The sequence below is a fragment of the Sinocyclocheilus rhinocerous genome, unplaced genomic scaffold (genome assembly GCF_001515625.1).
Source record: "Sinocyclocheilus rhinocerous isolate Xijiao unplaced genomic scaffold, SAMN03320098_v1.1 scaffold1965, whole genome shotgun sequence".
Classification (NCBI taxonomy): domain Eukaryota; kingdom Metazoa; phylum Chordata; class Actinopteri; order Cypriniformes; family Cyprinidae; genus Sinocyclocheilus; species Sinocyclocheilus rhinocerous.
Window position 1 is genome coordinate 746345 of NW_015625577.1, and position 23581 is coordinate 769925.

The 23581-nt window shown below is 35.5% G+C and overlaps 1 protein-coding gene across 1 annotated transcript in view; it reads left to right on the plus strand.

The window, feature by feature from the left end:
• The first annotated feature begins 531 nt into the window (after window positions 1-531).
• LOC107752602 (gamma-aminobutyric acid type B receptor subunit 1-like) overlaps window positions 532-23581 on the plus strand; it is a 53722-nt gene continuing 30672 nt past the window's right edge. The window contains exons 1-8 of the mRNA XM_016568617.1: window positions 532-968; window positions 3230-3313; window positions 5796-5860; window positions 5986-6124; window positions 7079-7264; window positions 7371-7388; window positions 14733-14893; window positions 21884-22018. Of these exons, the coding sequence (XP_016424103.1) occupies window positions 3238-3313; window positions 5796-5860; window positions 5986-6124; window positions 7079-7264; window positions 7371-7388; window positions 14733-14893; window positions 21884-22018 (780 nt within the window). The 5' untranslated portion in view covers window positions 532-968; window positions 3230-3237. The remainder of the gene's footprint in view (window positions 969-3229; window positions 3314-5795; window positions 5861-5985; window positions 6125-7078; window positions 7265-7370; window positions 7389-14732; window positions 14894-21883; window positions 22019-23581) is intronic.

A 23581-nucleotide genomic window follows, 5' to 3' on the forward strand; every position in this document is an offset into this window, starting at 1 on the left:
GCAAAGTATAAATAGACGACTGTGCCCATAACGAATAGCTTAGAGGAAGAGAAGACAATCCTGGAGGAAGGGAAAACTGAACTAAAATGTATATATCTAACTATGTGCATATGTGTTTGCACAAACATATTCACTCTCCATGCACTTTGTAAACAATGTGTTTAAAAGGTGTTATATAAATAAATATTATTATATTACTGTTGGATATTCAAATAGAGGGCAAATGTGACTAAGAATAAAATTGTTCTAAACAGGAAAAAATGTGCTTTATGGCTTAGATTTGTGAATAAAATCTACACTTAAGATTTTTATTAAACTTGAACAATATTTTTTCTTTATATATAAATATGTGTAATTAAAATGATTGAAAAACATTGTCATCAATTACATAACACGTTATAATTAAAATGAGAGAAAATTAAAAATACGGTAAATAATCTATATAAATATTTTTAAGGATCCACATAATAATATTAAACAAAATTCTAAATAAACACACCAATAAATAATATACAAGAAAGAGGGGCAAAATACAAAATAAATTATAGAAAGAGAAAAAAACAAAAACAAATTGAGTATATAAATAATTATATTGTACACTTGGCACAGAAGATGACTCGTGATGAAAGGATGAAAAGACGTAGGCTGCGTTCCCCAGTTACGTCACAAGTAAGTGAGATTGAGGAGGGAGTGGAAAAAAAGAAGGAAGGAAGGAGGAAGGATGAGCGCTGTGTAGATAATGTTTCTCTATGTAGCCTGTGATTTACACCTGCAATGATCTAATGCAAAGCAATACAGACCCTTCTCTAAAAGCCATAAAGCAGCCCGCAAATGTGATGCACAGATTTGCACAATCAAAGCGACATCGCGCTTGTACCGGGTGGATGTTATATTTAAACTCTCCGTGAACGGATATTGTGTTTATTTTCTTCGGGTCGGTCCTGCTGGAGCTGCACCGGGCCTTTGCTGTGAGTAAATCACTTTTACGTGATGTCTGCGCTTGTTTGAGTTTCGTTTGTCTTTTGCATGGGTTTTATATGATGAAGTAGCTCGCAGCTGTTTTCTCCTGCATATCTGACAGATATCGTTTGATTAACGAAAGCCGGTTGTAATATGCTTTGCACGGGACACAAAACTTCACAAACAGCGCGCTTAAAGGTGTAGACGAACTACAGTACGCTGACGACAGACGCAGCCATGTTAATATTGGAAACTTCAGGGAACCGTCTCCCCGACAGCATATATTTTTAGACTAGAGAACGTCACATTGTATGAGAGCGTTATTATAAGAATAAAGCAGCAGTGATGCGTCTTTATGGGGTTCCGCGGAAAGTCCTCGTCCATGGTGCTGAAAACGTTCACCAAACGGGACCTTAACCTCTCAACAAACCATCAACCGAGCCAATATCACTTTCAAACCACTCTATCTGTCTTGTAGAGGTGTATATTTTACTGTTTAATCTCTAAACTATAACATAGCATCACAATAAGGATAATCAGAAAGCTGACTTTATATTTGTGTAACAAGGCAAATTGTTATTTATCGTTTTATAGAATAAAATGGGCAATTAAGTAATAAAATAGAATATTTATGTCAAAAGAATTAAAAAGCTGTTAATATGGGTAGCAATATGATTCACACCAGTTAAATTAAGATTAAAACAGTAAACAGAAGAAGCATAAATGAGGTACTCATATAAAAACACCATAAAATAGCATATTTTTAAGTTTTTATCAGGAAAAAGAAAAAGAAGGTTCTTAATGTAAATCCTAACCGCTGTTTAAAAATAAGAAAGCCTCTTAATGGTGTCATATTCAGTTCAGCTCATAGGTTTAAATATACCTTTCAAGATTTGTTTATATTTTTAAAGAAAAACAAGAGGGGCCTAATGTAATTCAGTATTTATTAAAAATAAATTTACAGTGAAACATCTGTCATTATCTGGCGAAGATTTGATATTCATAAATTGAACAGATATTCATAAATTCAACAAGACAAAAAATAATAGCTACTAATAATAAATAATAATGAATTTATGAACCAAAGATTAAATAACAAACAAAAAATCGAGTCAATATAAAAACACAAGCTTATTTTTTAACTCTTTGTCAAAACAACAACAAAATCAACAAAAACAACTGTTTAAAAGGGACTGCAACCTCCATCCATATCCACTCTCTAGAAATGATCACAGTCACTCAGCGGCCACAGTTGTATAACGTTTTCATGCAGTTTTTACTGTGTTTAATACCTAAAATAGGAACAATTAGGATAATCGAAAAAGCTAAAAATGTGTTTGCTCAGTGCAATGCAAACCAATCATTGTTAGTGCATCCTTTTGTTTGGATTACTGTAATCTGTGAAGTGTTGTGTTGTACTGAATTAATGAGGTGGAGTGTTGTAGAGACGTGTTTAAAGTTGAACTGGTCCCTCTGATCCTCACCTCCCTGAATCATCTCCTGTCGCTCCCTACTGTGATAATCGAAAAAGCTAAAAATGTGTTTGCTCAACAGTGCAATGCAAACCAATCATTGTTAGTGCATCCTGTTGTTTGGATTACTGTAATCTGTGAAGTGTTGTGTTGTACTGAATTAATGAGGTGGAGTGTTGTAGAGACGTGTTTAAAGTTGAACTGGTCCCTCTGATCCTCACCTCCCTGAATCATCTCCTGTCGCTCCCTACTGTGACCCTGGAGAAAATTCCAGTCCCTACAGCCCTCCCTCGCTATCTGTCACTTCCTCATCTATCTATCTATCTATCTATCTATCTATCTATCTAGTAACCTTGACCTCTAGGTTCAAGTGTATTCAATACAGAAGTCAATATTGATGAAAGCACTCTCTGTTCAATGCTTTGTCCTCCTGAAATGTCTTTGTAAGAAGCTGTATGTGTGTGTGTTAGACCCGTGTGCTTCTGTTTATTTTGCATGCTCGTGTTTGACCCACCCTGGATGTGCTTTTCCACTCTAAGAGTGGTTGAGGGAAAGCTGATAAAATCTTTACAGTGCAGGGACGGCAAACTGCCTCCATGTTGTACGAATCCTCCTCCTCCAGAACCATGTGTGGTGTAATTAAATCAGACAGCAGCTTATTATTATGTTTAACATATCTGAATGCCAACAAGGTCACGTCGAGCAGCTTAATTGCTTTGAAATGAGCTTGAATTGTGACCTGCTGAAATCAAACATGTTGTTAGTCATTTCTCTGTCTCTCTCTCATTCTTGTTCAGATGCAGTAATGGAGCAGCTATTATTTCTTGTAATTTTCTTGCTTCCTACTCTCATCTCGTCTATACATAATTCAACGACCGGAGGTAATGTGTGTGTGGATGATGTCTGGTCCGTGCATGTTGAATTTAACACCACAGAATGTCTAAAGTGGCCCACCTCTGTTGCTTTGTGAGATTAGAGGGCGTTCTGTTTAGATTCTGTAAACTGAGTTTCATGGATTTCAAACAGCGATCTGCCCTCAGTCCTCATGGGATCATGTTCAGCCGGAACTATAGAAGGAAAAAAATGGATTGCATGTCAGTTCCCTTTTTTCATTGTGAAAGCAATATATAGCCTACACAATCTAGATGAATCAAAGCAATTCAGTGTCACAGTTCAGCTTGTAGGTTTACAAGCCCCTTGTAAGTTGTAAAAAAAAATGTCTAGAATAATTTTTTTATATATGTGGGAACAATTTGACATAAGAGATTATCATAAATCGCACAAGACAAAAATAATTAATAATGAATTTGTAAACCAAATGAATGCAAAGTTTTGAACACAATTATTTTATACATATTTTTTTTGTTAAACTTTTCTTTAAATTATTTTTAATTATAGCAGTTAGTGAAGGGGATTATCTGTGAATATGCAGGTTACATAGTTATGCCAGTAGCTGGCAGCAAGTGACTATTTATAAATGAGTGAGTCAATGAATCATTGATTTAACCAATTCATTCAACCGTTCAACAAAACTGATTCATTCAGGAACATAACAAGTGACCTTATGAGTGAGTCATTGAATCATTGATTTAACCAATTCGTTCAACAAAACTGATTCATTCAGGAACATAACAAGTGATGTTATGAGTGAGTCATTGAGTCATTGAATCATTGATTTAACCAAATCATTCAACAAAATGGATTCATGCAGGAATGTAACAAGTGCTTTATGAGTGAGTCATTGAGTCACTGAATCATTGATTAATCAGTTTTGTTGAATGAATTGGTTAAATTCATTCAACAAAACTGATTAATTCAGGAACATAACAAGTGACGCTATGAGTGAGTCATTGAGTCATTGATTTAACCAATTCATTCAACAAAATGGATTCATGCAGGAATGTAACAAGTGCGTTATGAGTGAGTCATTGAGTCACTGAATCATTGATTTAACCAATTCATTCAACAAAACTGATTAATTCAGGAACGTAACAAGTGATGTTATAAGTGAGTCACTGAATCATTGATTTAACTAATTTGTTTAACAAAACTGATTTATTCAGGAATTTAACAAGTGACGTTATGAGTGAGTCACTGAATCATGAATTTAACCAATTTGTTTAACAAAACTGATTAATTCAGGAATGTAACAAGTGACATTATGAGTGAGTCATTGAATCATTGATTTAACCAATTCGTTCAACAAAACTGATTCATTCAGGAATGTAACAAGTGACATTATGAGTGAGTCATTGAATCATAGTTTTAACCAATTCGTTCAACAAAACTGATTCATTCAGGAATGTAACAATTGCCATTATGAGTGAGTCATTGAATCATTGATTTAACCAATTCGTTCAACAAAACTGATTCATTCAGGAATGTAACAAGTGATGTTATAAGTGAGTTATTGAATCATTGATTTAAACGATTTGTTTAAATCAACTCAAAATCAAATCAACATTTATTTCTATAGCACGTTGAAAAACAACACACTGACCAAAGTGCTTTACACTCTCAACATTACCACAAAAACACAAATTAAGAACACACCCAATACAAGTCACTACTCAGACTCCACCCCTGAAGGCAGTTGTAAGCAATAGAGTAGAGATGCGTTTTCAGCAAGGACTTAAAACATTCCAACGAGTTACAGGATCTAATATGAGGAGGGAGGCTATTCCAGAGGCGTGGAGCTGCCACAGAGAAGGTACGATCCCCTTTAGTCTTTAATCTTGGTTTCGGAAAATTCAAAATAAGACTCTGAGATGATCTTAGCAGTCTAGCAGGGCAGTGCCAGTGTTCCACAGAACTAATTCATTCAGAATCGAAACACCTCTCATATGTTGTTCATAGATGCTCAGTGTGGGTTTGTTTCAAATTGTTTTTGAAAACTGATACAAACTTACTATATTCTGTCTAAAAAGTTACTCAATATTTACTTTGTTCATTGAATTGTTATATAACAGCAACATCATCACACTCACAATTTTGCTGTTGCTTTGAATATTTGCTTTTTGAATATGAGATTTTCTTAAATATCTGTTTCTCAGAGCTGTACTCAATAAAAAACTAAATAAATTTTTAAGGATCTCTCTTTTTAAGTGCTAAACATCTTAAAGATTCTCCAAGGGGTATGAAAACTGTATTTTGATATGAGACAGTACCATTAAAATGATGTCTTATAAACCATCACTGCATTACAGTCTTGCAAGGGGACTCGGATATAAAGTCCCGGATATAAAGTTACCCGGAACATCTGTCATTTTAGTTTATTGATGTTAGATTGTGCATTGTGACTAAGCTGAAAACATTTCATCTCTATTCGTTTCATCCTCCCCCATCTCTCTTACTCTCTTTCAGGATGTGCAATCATTCGTCCCCCCAGAGACGGAGGGATTCGCTACAGAGGACTGACTCAGGAACAGGTAAAAGTCTACAGCAGCACATTAAAATGGCAGTCATAAATATCAATGTCAGTTCTGAAGGGACTATGACCCATAGCAACATCTAATTCAATCTACAAAATGTCTCTTTTTCTCTCTCTCTGTAGATCCGCAGTGTGCAGATCTTGCCGGTAGACTATGAGATAGAATATATCTGTAGAGGAAGCAGAATTATTGTGGGGCCCAAGGTCCGAAAATGCCTCCCCAATGGCACCTGGACTGACATGAACCAGCTCAGCAGATGCTGTAGGTGCCCATGCTGTCCTGTTGTATTGATTAATATCTATATTTATCACACAGCTCTGTGGAATACTGGATTCTGATTGGTCAATAGCAGCATTCCGAGTTCAAATGCCTTTCAAATGAACTAAACTGTATAATATACCAATATTTCTTATATTGTTCCACAGTACTCTCTCTCTCTCACACACACACACACACACACACACACACACCCTTTCTGATGTGATATGAGATTTGAAAAGGAAGAAAAAAAGTTCGGTAAAAGGCGGATTCGAACCCGGGTCGATCGCGTCAAAAAGACCACGGTGCGCGCTTTACCATCTACACTACTAAAACTGATGATTAATTGCCGTGTTTTATAGTGTTGACTTTCCCTATAACACATTTGTGGGTAGAGTTACTATAAATAGCCTCTATCAACAAGGCGGGCTATTTGCACTTAGTGTAAATAGACACACCGAAAAAAAATCCATAAACGCTTATAATGCGTGTATCTGGCAACTCGACTGAGGCTGAGCCCGCGTCCTCAATCACAACTCGCTCAAGGGACGAGGCCATGTAACCTTTTCACGATGATAATATATATATTTTTTAATCCAAATAGCTTGCTGAAATACTTATGCGGCCGCCTCATCTACGTCAGCCATGCTGATCATGACCTGTCATTTTCTTCAGACATACATACATTCTGTATATATATGTACGTGAAAGGAGAATGTATGCATGTGAAAGGAGAATGAAAGTGTGAGAGTGCCAGAATGAATTATGGCTTGTACGGCCCCTCATATATATATATATTCAAGTGAAATTCTACATGCAAGTATCTTTTTATTTAAATGTAATTGTCTGTGTGTTGTTGTGTTAGTGGCGTTACACTTTAAGGCTGTGTAATTTCAAGTTTATTTAAATGTGCTAAAAGGATGTGAGATGTGATAAACGTCTTGTTAAAATTCTCAGTATTGGTTTGCCCGCGTTCCTGGATGTCTCTGGAGAACGGGAGGGTGGCGCTGCTGCCCCCTGGACAACCAGTAGAGGGCACAGTTCTTCACTACAGCTGTCATGCTGGCTTCCTATTGGAGGGTTTCAATATCTCACACTGTACCAAGCTGGGCAAATGGGACTCACCTAAACCGTTCTGTGTCTGTGAGTATGTTTATGATTTAACAGTCAATCACATAAATGTATCTGTTTCCCTAATATGAATAATTTTAACCTTATGTGTCTCTTGTTTTCTTTTGTGCACCATCAGATGACAGTAACTATACAGGTAAGACATAAAAATGGTTATTTCATTTTTAATTTCAGAGGTCACATTCCCCAAGAATCTCATAAAATACTGATATTTTACAGCCCATGATAATCTGTTTATCACTTGACAGTCCACTTTGTTAGTTTGCTTGAAATATGTAAAAACAAACAGCAGAGTGTAAAATGACACTGTAAAAATTATATTAAGCTATTTTTTAAGAATACATTAGTATATGTATGGTGGGGGGAGTGAATGTACAGCGCTCTCTCCACCTTCAATACCACGACTGAGGTGCCCTTAAACAAGGCACCAAACCTCCAACTGCTCCCCGGGCACCGCAGCATAAATGGCTGCCCACTGCTCCGGGTGTGTGTTCACGGTGTGTGTGTGCACTTAGGATGGGTTAAATGCAAAGCACTAATTCCTAGTATGGGTAACCATACTTGGCCACATGTCATGTCACTGTCACTGTCACTGTCGTCACTGTCACTGTATATCCAATTTGTAAACCACAATTCCAATTGTGAAAGTCTAAATTGTTATGCTTAGTTCAACCACAAGGGGGCTGTATGCTCCCTCAATGCATCAAATAATTTCCAATATTTTAGAGCTCTTGCTCTCTCTCTCTCTCTCTCGCTCTCGCTCTCTCTTTCTCTCTCAGTTAAAACGTATTTGCGTGTGTCTGCATATATTATTGATATATAAATATAGATTTAAATATTTTTGATAATTTTTGCTTTTTATGTTTATAAATTCATTTTGTTTTACCATCTAGACCATTTCTGTTCCTCAGACTATCGCTGCATTAAATTATTTATTTGTGAACTGTTGTGTTATGTGGATGCACATCATGATTTTATTTATTCATATATTTATTTGATCAACAACTAGATTTTCAGTTAAAATATATAGGAATCTATATGACAGTGGTCCTGTAACTTGTCACCATTTTTCCCCCCACAATTTTTAAACAAATTTTTACCTTATAGTTTTTTGATTTGGTTATAAAGTGTGACAAATACATTTGTAAGACCTCATGGAGGACCATTCTCATTCTAGAGACCATTTGATTGGTCGGAAATCTGTGTAGTGCAGGATGAGTCATCAATATTTTTGTTCTCTTTTCCCTGGAATGAACACTGCAGTGTTTAGATGTATTTATAATGTTTAGTACATTAACATATGACTTCAAATCTAACATACGTGGTCTAAAAGCTACAAAACTCATTTTGATGTTATAGGGTTTTGAAAAGTACCAATATTCCATGTGTATATATGACAAACATTCCATTTTTATGATGTCATATAAGCTTCATGCTTATAAAGAATGAGCAAAATGCTGTTTAAAATAGTTTTAGATACAGTATAGAATGTAGGACATCAAGCTCATGTCGACTACCCCACTATAGAACCTCATTATAATTTTTCAGGCTGCCTCTCAGCATTAACACAAGTGCTCCTGCAAGCACGACTGTAGCACCCTCTCATTCATCCATCCCTCCCTCTAATTGCCTTCCATTCCTCTCAATCCCTCTGTCCTTTCTTTCATTTCCCCTCATTTCTTTCAGCTCTGCTGATTTAGACTATCAAGCCACGCAAATGCACTCTCTCTCTCTCTCTCTCTCTCGACTCCCTCTGTTAACTCACAGCGAGAGATCACCGCCTACTTAGTGCACTCTCAGCAGGCTGAAGATTAACACTCGGCCAGAGTGTGTAGCGCTGTGTGTATTTCTGCCCTGTGTGTATATGAATGTATATGAGGTTATGTGTGTATCTCAGCGCAGTGTGTGTTTATGTGTGTGTCTGGATATATTCGAGCCTGTGTGTACCGGGTGGTGATTACATCACTTTTACTGTGGTTGTTAAAGGAAAATTCAGCATAAAGGTGACCTTTTGTTTGCCAGCCCTCTGTAAACCCCTTTATGAACAAGAACTGACCTTGTACATAAAATTCTCATTCTGTTTTGTAAACATATTTAGTTATCGCATAAACTAATGGGTAATTATATATCCTCACAGGAGGCTTCTCCGGCCTTTCTTTTATTAAATAACAACTAAAGATCAGGGATGAATAATTAATGACTGGCATATGGAGAGAGCGGATTCAAAGGGAGCTCCAAATGTCACTGTCATCTCAGGTCCTGAGGTTCACAGTGGCTCAAGTCATCAACTTCAGCTCTACTCTGTTGTTTTAGAGTATTAAGAGTGAATAGTAGAATCCAGAGAGCTGTGCGGGCAATAAAAGCTACCTACATTATGTGTAAGGTGTCAATATTGGCAATGTAAGTGTATGTAAGTGCACTCTGAGATCACATGGATAGAATCAATCGATGGATGGATGGATAGAGGAATCTTTCTTGATTTTAAATTTTTCAGGATGTGAAATGGATACCAAATAAAAAAAGTCAAATTGAAGAACATACATGTGTTACATATATATCCATAGAGGGTTTAGATTTCTTTTGTTTTTCAATATAATTCTAAGGCAAAAATATGATTGATAGATTTTTGGATGGATGGAAGAACTCATCTTTTGATTGATGGAAGGACAGATGGACAGACGAACAGAAATAACAAGTAGACAGACAGACAGACAGACAGACAGACAGACAGATAGATAGATAGATAGATAGATAGATAGATGGATAGAGAATTCTAAAGGCTATTTTGATTGAAGAATTTTTGATGGATGGAAGAACTCAGCTATTGATGGATGGATGAACAAACAAACGGAAAGAAAGAAAGAGAGAGAGAGACACGGAGAGACTGAAAGCCAGACAGACAGACAGAGAGGCAGAAAGCTGGACAGATAGACAGACAGACAGACAGACAGAAAGTCAGACAGAAAGACAGACAGACAGAGAGGCAGAAAGCTGGACAGACGAACAGACAGACAGACAGACAGACAGACAGAAAGATAGATAGATAGATAGATAGATAGATAGATAGAGAATTCTAAAGGCTATTTTGATTGAAGAATTTTTGATGGATGGAAGAACTCAGCTATTGATTGATGGATGGATGGATGAACAAACAAATGGAAGGAAAGAGAGAGAGAGTGAGCGAGAGAGAGACACAGAGAGGCAGAAAGCTGGACAGACGAACAGACAGACAGACAGACAGACAGACAGAGAGGCAGACAGAAAGCCAGACAGACAGACAGAGAGGCAGAAAGCTGGACAGACGAACAGACAGACAGACAGACAGAGAGGCAGAAAGCTGGACAGACGAACAGACAGACAGACAGACAGACAGAAAGACAGACAGAAAGACGGACAGATAGATAGATAGATAGATAGATAGATAGATGTAGTACGTTCACATTATTTTTCCAGCTGAGTTTAGCTGTAACGTGCGTTAATCAACTGCATGACTTTTGAAAATGTTTTTGATTTAGTGAAAGTGATTCTGATTCAGAAGAGAGCGTTTACTTTAACCCCGCCCCCATCCCGCTATACAACAGTACTGTTCGTCTGTCAGTGGATCAGTTCTCTGCTGTCTGCTCTGAGTACGGATCTCAGTGTACTGCGCCTGGTGGTCAGTCTCTCCCCCTCTCCTCCCTGCGGATTAAAGGATTATGCCGCAGCACAATTGTTATTTTTTAATATTCTGATCAGATGCCGGAATAATATGCTCGACAGCTTAAAATTTACGCGGCGCGGTAAATAAAGCAACGCCAGAGGATCAGCGGAGCGCGTTCTGACCGTCAATGTCGCGCAACACCACCTGTTTTTCTCTCCTGTCGTGAACCATGAGCATAGCTGCACTACAAACACACCGTCTGTGGCTGTGAGAGAGAAAGAAACGATAACTGCCTATGGCGCATTTGTTTTTACCCAACATTCAAAGCGTGATTTCTGTAGCTTGGTGCTTTTACATGTTTGGACAGCTGGTTTGTGTTGAAGCGCATTCTGTGACAGGACATAGTAATTTAGTGTCGGAGTAGAAACTGCGGAGAAGATTCTAAAAGATTCCAAAGAATTCTAAAGACTCTAAATATACAGAAGATTCTAAAGACTCTGACGATTATAAAATATTCAGCATATTTCGATGATTGTTAAAGATTCTGCGTATTTCAAAGATTGTAAAGATGGAAGATTCTAAAGATTCTAAAAAAGTACTTCAGAAGATTCTAAAGAGTCTAAAGATTCTAAAAGATTCCTAACAATTAAAAGATTCTAACAGATTCTGAAGATTATATTTCAAAAGGTTCTGAAGCCTCTAAAAGATTCTGAAAGGTCTGCAAATTGTAAAAGATTTTTAAGATTAGACGGGGTCTGAAGATTCTGAGCTATTCTAGACGCTCTAAATAAGTTCCAAGAAAGCGCGCAAGTTGAGACGTCTTAACTGTATGTTACGACGCTAAAAGCTTATAGCCATGGCTGACTGACATCAGATATGAAATTATAACTGCTGTAAACATATAAATCCCAACGAGCATCCAGACTGTGGTTAAACCGCCTGCAATTTCATATTGCGCTTAAAGTGTTCAGCACTACTGTTTTTACGCGTTCCGTGCACGGTTCTGTTACTCTAAACGGGACTCGTCGCACGTGCGGACACTTTCGGCATCGGACACAACCGCACATTTTAAGTTCAAAACGTATAAATGTCAAATCGGATATTAATGGCATCGACGGGGAGGATCAGGACCTTGGGGAGAGTTTGGAGAAGCGTGGCTCTCCTTTACGCACTGCTTATCTTTCTCTCCTGGCCGTGTGCGGTTGCAGGAAAGAAGAAACTGTACATCGGAGCTCTGTTTCCCATGAGTGGAGGATGGCCCGGTGGTCAAGCGTGTCTCCCCGCAGCATGTTGTTTTGCTCAGCATTTAATTATATAATTGCTTTCAAAATTGCAGTAATACTTACATCTGCATCAGTTATTAAGCTTCTCCCACAAATGTGCAAAATTAATCCAAAATGAAAGCAAAAACAAACTGTTCCATCACCAGTGTTATTTTAGTATTATTGAGATTTTATTATAGTTTATATTTTGAACCAGTTTTTATTTTTTACATTTACTGTTTTAATTTTAATTTTAGTAAAACCTTTTTTTGTAATTTTGTAGTGTTTTTGTCATTTTTAGCAGTTTTCGTGTTTTTCTGTTTATATTTATTATTCTAGTCTCTCTCTATTTAGTTATTTTTGTACTTCAAGATAAACTAAATTAAAGTGAGAAATGTTGACGTGGCGACTAGTTTTTTTTAATGTGTATTTTATCTTAATGTGTATTTTAACATTTATTTCAAGATTTCAAAGATATTTTTATGGTTTTATTTTCAGTTTTAGTTTTAGTTAACTAATAACCCTGCCCAGCACATGCATTTGTAGTGTTTTTTTTTATTATTACATTTTGCATGACAATGAAATTGAGTTTACCACCATGTACTTCCCTTGGAAATCATATTAGCACTTATGCAAACTTAATTATGCAATAGTATACAAAGTAAGTTACTGAATACTTCTAATATATTTCATGCCATAGTTCCTGCAGATAAAGTCTTTATTCTATATCCGTTTAATCTCCTAATCCCACTGTCATCTTAACTAGTTTAATTGCATTACGCAAGCAATAGTGTTTTTCAACCATGTAGGAATGAATGTTACACTTTTCAGAAGCTTTTGCTAAGAAAGAAGAAATGTCATTGCCCTCTTTACCTTCTGTTAATTTATTAAAGTATTTCACGTTCAAGCACTGAAACAAAAATAAGTAGCAGATGTTAATTTAAGATGGTAGAAATTATCAGCGTTTTGCAGGTGCTTCATTTATGTTGTGGCAGTGATTGTATCTTGAGATTCAGGAGTTGGTGTCAAGTTGACATTGCAGTTGTTGGTACATTAATATTTCACAACTCACTGCACTTGGCTGTTATCAACAGCCTGTGAGGCTTCAGCTGCATAAAGTAATTTGGCTTACCAAAAATACTCATGCACCATAAATGCTTATGTTTGCCTTTAGCGTTGCAGAGTTTTCCAAGATCAACTCCAAAGTGTATTCCTCAGTCTATTTATTTTTAAATATAATTTTTTTGTGCAGTATGTATAAGTGGAGAGAGATTTTTTTCTGTCTTTTGTAGAAAGTTGTGTGTCCTGAGTTTCAATTCTGTCAACAGCCACAAATAACAGTGCTGTTAAACCATTCAATCATTTATATCCTCAAATATGCCAGTGCTGGTTTGATATAAAAAAATGTATGATAGTAAATATGTGCAAAAATGTGAGACCACCAAGACATATGTAGTACTTTCAGAAGTTGAGTTTAGTTTACCGGTGCGGCGTGACGGCTCTGTTGACGTGGCGACTAGTTTTTTTTTATGTGTATTTTATCTTAATGTGTATTTTAACATTTATTAAGATTTCAAAGATATTTTTATGGTTTTATTTTCAGTTTTAGTTTTAGTTAACTAATAACCCTGCCCAGCACATGCATTTGTAGTGTTTTTTTTTATTATTACATTTTGCATGACAATGAAATTGAGTTTACCACCATGTACTTCCCTTGGAAATCATATTAGCACTTATGCAAACTTAATTATGCAGTAGTATACAAAGTAAGTTGCTGAATACTTCTAATATATTTCATGCCATAGTTCCTGCAGATAAAGTCTTTATTCTATATCCGTTTAATCTCCTAATCCCACTGTCATTTTAACTAGTTTAATTGCATTACGCAAGCAATAGTGTTTTTCAACCATGTAGGAATGAATGTTACACTTTTCAGAAGCTTTTGCTAAGAAAGAAGAAATGTCATTGCCCTCTTTACCTTCTGTTAATTTATTAAAGTATTTCACGTTCAAGCACTGAAACAAAAATAAGTAGCAGATGTTAATTTAAGATGGTAGAAATTATCAGCGTTTTGCAGGTGCTTCATTTATGTTGTGGCAGTGATTGTATCTTGAGATTCAGGAGTTGGTGTCAAGTTGACATTGCAGTTGTTGGTACATTAATATTTCACAACTCACTGCACTTGGCTGTTATCAACAGCCTGTGAGGCTTCAGCTGCATAAAGTAATTTGGCTTACCAAAAATACTCATGCACCATAAATGCTTATGTTTGCCTTTAGCGTTGCAGAGTTTTCCAAGATCAACTCCAAAGTGTATTCCTCAGTCTATTTATTTTTAAATATAATTTTTTTGTGCAGTATGTATAAGTGGAGAGAGATTTTTTTCTGTCTTTTGTAGAAAGTTGTGTGTCCTGAGTTTCAATTCTGTCAACAGCCACAAATAACAGTGCTGTTAAACCATTCAATCATTTATATCCTCAAATATGCCAGTGCTGGTTTGATATAAAAAAATGTATGATAGTAAATATGTGCAAAAATGTGAGACCACCAAGACATATGTAGTACTTTTGCGGTTGCAGGAAAGAAGAAACTGTACATCGGAGCTCTGTTTCCCATGAGTGGAGGATGGCCCGGTGGTCAAGCGTGTCTCCCCGCAGCCCAGATGGCTTTAGATCTCGTGAACAACCGGACCGATATTCTGCCGGACTACGAGCTGGAGCTCATTCATTACGACAGTATGGTGAGCACATAACATTTTACATTTACAGTGTCCATATTACAGTAATGTAATGTAAATATACATTTATGTATATAAAATTATGTGTGTGTGTGTATATATATATATATATATATATATATATATATATATAGCCTATATATATATATATACTGTGTGTGTGTGTGTGTTATATTAATCTGAGCAGTGTAACTGTTTCAAAGATATTTTTATGGTTTTATTTTCAGTTTTAGTTTTAGTTAACTAATAACCCTGCCCAGCACATGCATTTGTAGTGTTTTTTTTTATTATTAAATTTTGCATGACAATGAAATTGAGTTTACCACCATGTACTTCCCTTGGAAATCATATTAGCACTTATGCAAACTTAATTATGCAGTAGTATACAAAGTAAGTTGCTGAATACTTCTAATATATTTCATGCCATAGTTCCTGCAGATAAAGTCTTTATTCTATATCCGTTTAATCTCCTAATCCCACTGTCATTTTAACTAGTTTAATTGCATTACGCAAGCAATAGTGTTTTTCAACCATGTAGGAATGAATGTTACACTTTTCAGAAGCTTTTGCTAAGAAAGAAGAAATGTCATTGCCCTCTTTACCTTCTGTTAATTTATTAAAGTATTTCACGTTCAAGCACTGAAACAAAAATAAGTAGCAGATGTTAATTTAAGATGGTAGAAATTATCAGCGTTTTGCAGGTGCTTCATTTATGTTGTGGCAGTGATTGTATCTTGAGATTCAGGAGTTGGTGTCAAGTTGACATTGCAGTTGTTGGCACATTAATATTTCACAAGTCACTGCACTTGGCTGTTATCAACAAGCCTGTAAGGCTTCAGCTGCATAAAGTAATTTGGCTTCCTAAAAATACTCATGCACCATAAATGCTTATGTTTGCCTTTAGCGTTGCAGAGTTTTCCAAGATCAACTCCAAAGTGTATTCCTCAGTCTATTTATTTTTAAATCTAATTTTTTTGTGCAGTATGTATAAGTGGAGAGAGATTTTTTTCTGTCTTTTGTAGAAAGTTGTGTGTCCTGAGTTTCAATTCTGTCAACAGCCACAAATAACAGTGCTGTTAAACCATTCAATCATTTATATCCTCAAATATGCCAGTGCTGGTTTGATATAAAAAAATGTATGATAGTAAATATGTGCAAAAATGTGAGACCACCAAGACATATGTAGTACTTTCAGAAGTTGAGTTTAGTTTACCGGTGCGGCGTGACGGCTCTGACCTCCTGTAGGTGAGGAAACAGTTAAAGAGTGCTCTGAGTGGACAGAGATGTGTTGTATCATGGTTGTGATTGGTGAACCGCACTCTGCATTGCAATCACACTCAATATAGAGGAAGAATCAAGGAGAGGAGGGTTGGCATGGCAACAGCCACCAGTGAAACCACAGTTCAAACAAACTTGCATCCCTGTAGATCTTGTAAGGATAAGGAGGTCCTTCTGCAGACTCCTGTGTATCTGCAGCACCTGTCTGACCACTCACTATTGAGTTGAATGGTAACAGTTTGTAATGTGTCAAGATGATCACTGTAGACCCAGTTAGTTCGTTAAACCTCCTGTTGGCTTGAGAAACTGTGATCCTTGAGTTGAATTTGACCCACATTGAAAAGCATTTAAAAATCGTAATATTTAGGATGCAATGGGTGTGTGAGAGATACTTTTTTTCTAATCCCAAAATGTGTTATGTTAAAAAAAAAATTTTTTAATATAATTTGTGCGGAAAAGAGAAAACTACATCTAAAGGCCTTTGTAAATATAAAATACTGTTAAAGTCCAGAAATGTTTCTTTAAATATGGGTTCAAATTTGAAAAAAAAAAAATCACTATTTTTTATTGATTTAAATAATATTTAAGTTACACTTGTTTATTGTATTAAAAGTGGGAAAAACACATGCATTTGTGTTGTTTTTAGTCTTGCATGAAAATGAAATTCGATTAACCAGTGCACTTGGTGGATTTTCCTTAGCGATCATATTAGCACATATGCAAACTTAATTATCCAAGAGCGTACAAATTAAGTTACTAAATATTTGTAGGAATATTTTTGTGCATTTCCTGTCATAATTAGATCAATTACTTATATCTTTTAATCTCCTAATGAGATACCAAAATGTGTTGTGTTAAAAAAATGATATTAATTGAGAGTTACGCAATTTATGTTGGAAAGAAAAAAATTACGTATAAAGGGACATATATTTCTGGGTCAAATATGGGGTAAAATTTGACAGTTGGAACTTTTTTTAAATACAATAAATTATTTTTTTATTATGATATGTAATTATTGTATTGAAACTGTATTCTATACAAAAAATAAATAAATGTAAAAACAAATTAGGACGAAGGGGTCTAATTGTGTTTTTTCTTTTCTCATACTACATTCTGATTATCAGGGTACATTTAATCATTTACCAGATACTTTTATCCAAAGTGACTTTTAAATGAGAAAAAGCACAAGCAATTTATCATACAAAAGGCAATATTAACAGTACTGCAATAATCTTGATTTGATTCACCTTAATTCATGATTTAATGAAAATGCTATGTACGATTCCAGTTATTATTAACTGCTTTCTAGAAATGTCACCCAATTCCACCCATGACTCAAGTCTCTTTTAATTTAGCATTAACCTTAATAAAAGTCTAAGGCATACTGCAGGTGCACAAGTAGAAGAATGCAATATCAGAAGATTGTATAAATGTCATGTGTTAGTATGCCGTGGAGATGGAAGAGCAGGTGTGAAGTGCTCCGACTCGTTGACATTTAAGCCGACAGATATTTTGAGCATTTCCTCTTGATTGGGGAGCACTTCATACCTGGATGAGATTCTAATCAAAATTGCTTTCGGGTGTCAGAAATGTAATTACAAAGGGAGAAAATCTAATTTGATGTGGGTTTTGCATTTAATTATTGTTCAAAGAATCTCAGGCATGTTTGGGGCATTCTTTTAATCTCTCTCAAATAGCCAATTATCACGCCGAGCAATGTTTGCATAGAAACATGGAAGTCACCTCAAAATTCCAATTTCATTTGACATTTGATAAATATTTATTTCATAAATGAGTGTTATAATAACCCCTGCCATGCTCTGGCAGCAGAACACAGATCAGTGCTTTTCTAATCCATTTGTTCTTTTAATTTTTTCCTTCCTTTTTTATGTGTCCTATTAAAATGGCACTTTGGACATTTGTTTTATGATAAATTGAGGCTAAATGGATTTTAGTAAGGGGTGCTTGTCCATGCAAAACTTATACGCTACGTTTCTATGATTTTCTAAATATGACTTGGGTTCTTTCTTTAGTGTAAGCCTATGGGATTTATTATTTTTTGTCCCCACATTTTATCATCTGCCTGGCAAAAATGGTTAGTCTGATCACTTAGACAAGTAATATCAAAGCTCTATTTAATAAGCCGTATGATTTGAGGCATCATTTACTGTACATACAAACAGCCGTAATACAAACAGCATGGAATTACACAACAAATTGAATATTTAGCTTGTTTAAAAGTATGAGAACAGCATTAGCATGCAACAGTAATAATCACTGTTGTCACTAATCAAAAGACTTGTGAGCTTTATTTTATTAGCCAGATATGCAATGGAAATTGTTAGAAAGAAAGAATGGCATTAGGCCACATTAAATTTGAATGAATGAATGAATGAATTGAGAAACTGAGAAACTGAAATTTGAACTGAGAAAAGAAACAGGATGCAGAATTAGATTTCTGAATCTAATAAATTAGAATTAAAACAAATTGGAATTCGGAGAAATTCATATTAACTGTATTTTTGAAAACTAGAATAGCAAAGTTTGTCAAGACAACCCATGTTTAAAAGTTTTAAAAAATTAGATTACATAGCATACTTTAAAAAAGAGTAGATATTGTTATGTAAATAATACACTTTAAAAGAATATACTTAAGTGTAAAATGTAAAATTTAAATGTATATAATAAAATAAAATTTAAGAAAATAAAATAATTTATATAAAATGCAATTTTAATAAAATTTATATTACATTTATAATATATTAGAAATACAATGAAATTGTATTATACATTTTTTTTAATTAAAAGGTATATTAAATACAGTTGAACTTGTTTTTACTAACTTATAGGACTTAAGTGCAATATTATATGTCATTTCATAATTCTTTTGTATTTGAAACATGCTGAAAGTGTACTGTGATATGTACTGACAAGCATTTATGGTAAACTAAATAACAGCATTAGCCTGCATCTCTATTTTAGAATGATACAACATTGCACATTTCATAATAAAAATAAATACAAACACATCTGACTTTTGATTCATGCTATGATACTGGTCATAAATGGAAATCTCAAAGACACAGTCTTAGACTCTGGTGTCAGAAGTTGTGGCCCATCTTGTGTGTGTGTTTTAGAGCAAATATTTACAGGAACCCACTTGCACAGATACACTCTCCCTCTCCAGACGGTTGCCATGGTTATATCAAAGCCCAGCCTGAAAACTTTGATCAATTATTAACTGTGATAGAGCGAGACCGAGGTAGAGAGAGAGAGAGAGAGAGAGGCTCATGCCCTGATGAGACACTTGTGCTTTCCCTGTTTTAATTGGCATCTGTTGTATCCAGATTGTAACAAGAAGGATTTCCATATCCAAATGCATGCTTTATTCATTCTCATCTGGGTTCAGGGATGCAGAATCGCAGCTTAGAAATGACAAACCAACACTTGCAAGTTAATGTGAGGCAGAACAGCAGATAAAGACTCATTCATGGTCTGAGCCACGGGAAGACGTGTTTTGCTTCATTGGAATGAGACATTTAGCATTTTAATCTGTATAGTAAACAAAGTTGAAGCTACAGATCTGGCTAGCAGCTTGCGCTGTATGTCTTTATTTTTACGCACACTGTGCTTGTGTTTGCCAAATATCCTTCAATAACTCAGTCAAAAGACTTTATAAGTATAAGTAGGAGAAATAAGGAATGGGATCAGCCAGGCCACATTAAATTTGAACTGAAAAAATGAAACGGGATGCAGAATTGCAATTCGAATTTAAATCTATGCAGAATTAAAATGAATCAGTATTTTTAACTAGAATAGCAAAGTATGTCAAGACAAAATTTGAAATGGCTTGACAAAGCCTTGTTTGTGTAAATAAATGTAGATACACTTTAGCAGAGTACTTATTATGCAAATAATATACTTTCAAAGAAATATATTTAACTACGAACTGAATGTAATGTTTACAGGCATTTAATGCTATGGTAATTGCAATTAAATAAAAATGTATTATACTTTAGATTCATATTAGGTGCAATTAGCATAACTTGTTTTGACCCACTTAAGTGGGACTTAAGTTCATTTAAGTACACTATAGATAATTTCATGATTATGATATTTTGTAAATTTCCTGCCGTAAATATATCAAAACTTACATTTTGATTAGTAATATTCATTGCTAAGAACTTCATTTGGACAACTTTAAAGGCAATTTTCTCAATATTTAGATTTTTTTTTTTTTTGCACCCTCAGATTTCAGATTTTCAAATAGTTGTATCTCGGCCAAATATTGTCCTATCCTAACAAAGCATACATCAATGGAAAGAAAAAGAAAAATTAACCCTTAAAAAATGGACCTTTAATCAAAATAAGTGTAATTCTTTAAAGTACAATAAAGCTTATTAAAACATAAGGATTTAAAATGTTCTTTAAAGGGATAGTTCACCCATCATTTACTCTTTCATTTACTCTGTCATCATTTACTCACCTTCCACTTGTTCCAAACCTGTATGAGTTTTTTTCTTCTGTTGGACTCAAAAGAAGTTATATTAAAGAATGTTGGTAACCAAATACCCGACGGTAGCTATTGACTTGTATAGTATTGAAAAAAATACTATGGGAGATAATGGCTACCGTCAATGCAAACTTAAGCGTGTTAAGAAACTTAGTAATAACTCTCTTTAAGTACAAGTAAGTGGCCTTTTATTTCATTAATATTATATTATATTATATCATCTGCAAGTACAGTTGTTAAATACACTTTTAAGAGTTGAAGTTCACTACAAGCGCACATTCAATACAGTTAAGTGCATTTATTTTCACAAGAGTATAGATACGGTAGTGTAGTCAAATCTATTCAAATTCAAAGACTTGTGAACTGATAAGTACCCAATTCTTCAATTCTGATTTTTTTTTAGCCCAACCCTGTACCGTTATGTCAGACCCAACAAAAACAAAATTGTCCTCGTGTCTAACAGCAGTGAGAGAAGGAGCATCTTGCCCCCTTTTTTTAGTCGGCGTTCAGTATTCTGGTCCAGAGACCTGCATAACCTTCAGCCCCGGGGACTTAAAGAACACAGATGCCTCCGTCACGTCAAGTGTCTTCAGTTCCTCTCGATGGCTGCTTCTCCGAGGCCGTGCGCTGAATGAAAACGCCTCAGCTCCCCGGAGACGCCAAGAGAGACTGGAGCAAGGAAACAACATGGCTCTTTGAGAAATGTACTAGATTGATACGACAAGTGATATCTGACAAAAATAATATTATTAGATATTCCTAGTAACTACTGGTAAGACGGATCCAAAGTGGTTGCTTTCTGACTGTCATCGATTTTGAGACCAGCACTGTGTCATTTAGTTCTAACTTTAACGAAAATAAAAGCATGCATGTCTCTCCTAATGAAGTGTTTCTGCTGATCATTACCAAGGGCACCATTTCAGTGTGACTGCATCTGCGGCGTGCGAGCAGTCACCCCCTCATTTGTGAATCACTTCCTGTTGTATTTGTCACAGTGAACTGCAGCACGAGAGGTCTTTGGTTACAGCATCACTGCAGTTCGTTTTTTCTGGGCCATGAGATACTGTGCTTGATTTCATTGATCCTTTATTGATTATGACATGCTCAAGTGAAGCTTTTACATCCTGTGAGCTTCAGTTAACTTTTTCAGAGGTAGTAGGCTAATTATGACTGTCTTGATGTTCTTTTTCTCTTTCCTTCAGTGTGATCCAGGAGAGGCCACTAAGCTGCTGTACGACTTGCTGTACACAGAGCCCATAAAGATCGTCTTGATGCCAGGTTGCAGCTCTGTGTCTACGCTTGTGGCCGAGGCGGCACGCATGTGGAACCTTATAGTGGTGTGTTTGCTATGTGTACATCTCGGTCTGAACTATTTACATCTGCATTGTTGATCATTGGTTTCTCCATTCACCTGGATTTGACTGTAGAATGTTAAGAGAGTTTCGTATTGGGAGGTTGGTTTATTGTCATTCCTACTGAAGCTTGTTTTTGCCATGGAATTAAAAACATAAAAAAGATAATTGTGACTTTTTATCTCACACTTCAATCGTCTTTTCTCAGAATTGTGAGGTGTAAACTTGCAATTGTGAAAAAAAAAGTCTGAATTGCGAGACATAAAAAAAAATCTGAGGAAAAAAGTCTGAATTGAGAGATGTAAACTCAGAATCGCGAGAGACGAAGTCTGAATTGTGAGATATAAACTCAGATTTGCAAGAAAAAAGTCAAGAGTTGTGGGATTAAAATGTCACAATTACATATTTATATTTTATTCTGTGACGGAAACAGGCCTCCATACATTCCTGATTAAACAAAATGGTAAAATGATAAAACAGTTTCACTTTAACTTTAACTAGATTAGAGATTTCAATGCAAAAGTGCTACATATAACAAGCAGTTCTGTGTTGTTTTTGGGTCAAGGAACAAAAAGAATTTGGACTTGTGATCTTACTGACTTTCTGTAGTTTGTTGACACTTTTGAAGAAGCTGACAAATTAAAACTGTCAAAAGAGGCTCTCAAGGAAGTCAGAGAACCGAATGAGAAAGTGTAAAAAAAGAATAAAATACACAAGATACTCTTAGCAATTTGACAAAATAATGAAGTTTTCCAATTATTCTCTTTCTATCTGGCATCCACCGAGGTTTGCAGGAATTTGGAAAGTAATGTTCTCAACACTGACTTTGTTCTTGACTTTCGAATGAGTTTACTTATGTGGAAAAGTTGAGTTTGCTGCATGTAATTTAGAAAAAGTTGGAAAAGGCGAATTGTGAGTTTACTTATAACAAATCAACTCTCCAAGGAAACCTATAAGACTTCAGTTACTTTTTTTGACAGATGGGTTTGTACTCTAGTGGATTATGACAGAGATGCTCATGAAAAATTAATAGCTGTTTATACGTGACAGTGTAGGCAAATCAACTCTTGTGAAAAAGAATTACACTTTAGCATACTTTAAAAAAGAGTTCTTGTTATGGAAATAATATACTTGAAAAAAATATACTTAAAGGGTTAGTTCACCCAAAAATGAAAATTAGGCTGCGTTTTACTCACCCCCGAGGCATCCTAGGTGTATATGACTTTCTTCTTTCAGACGAATCCAGTCGGAGTTATATAAAAAATTGTCTTTGATCTTTCAAACAGTTGCTGGGAGCATGACGTATGAGGTCAGCGTTGCGCATGCGCATGCGCCGGTGAGACTCGTGAAAACCAACGTTTGTTAACAGGATCAAAGGAAGCAAAGTTTCCTTACTTTAGCAAAGGAAAACCAGTCTCCTCTTGGCTTACATTCTTCTTTACAAATCCTCGTTTTATACTTCTAATTAGTGACCGTTGTTTTGTTTTGATCTCTCCCCTGCGTTTCCGCGTTCGTCACTTCTGAGCGGCGCATGCGCAAAGCCGACCT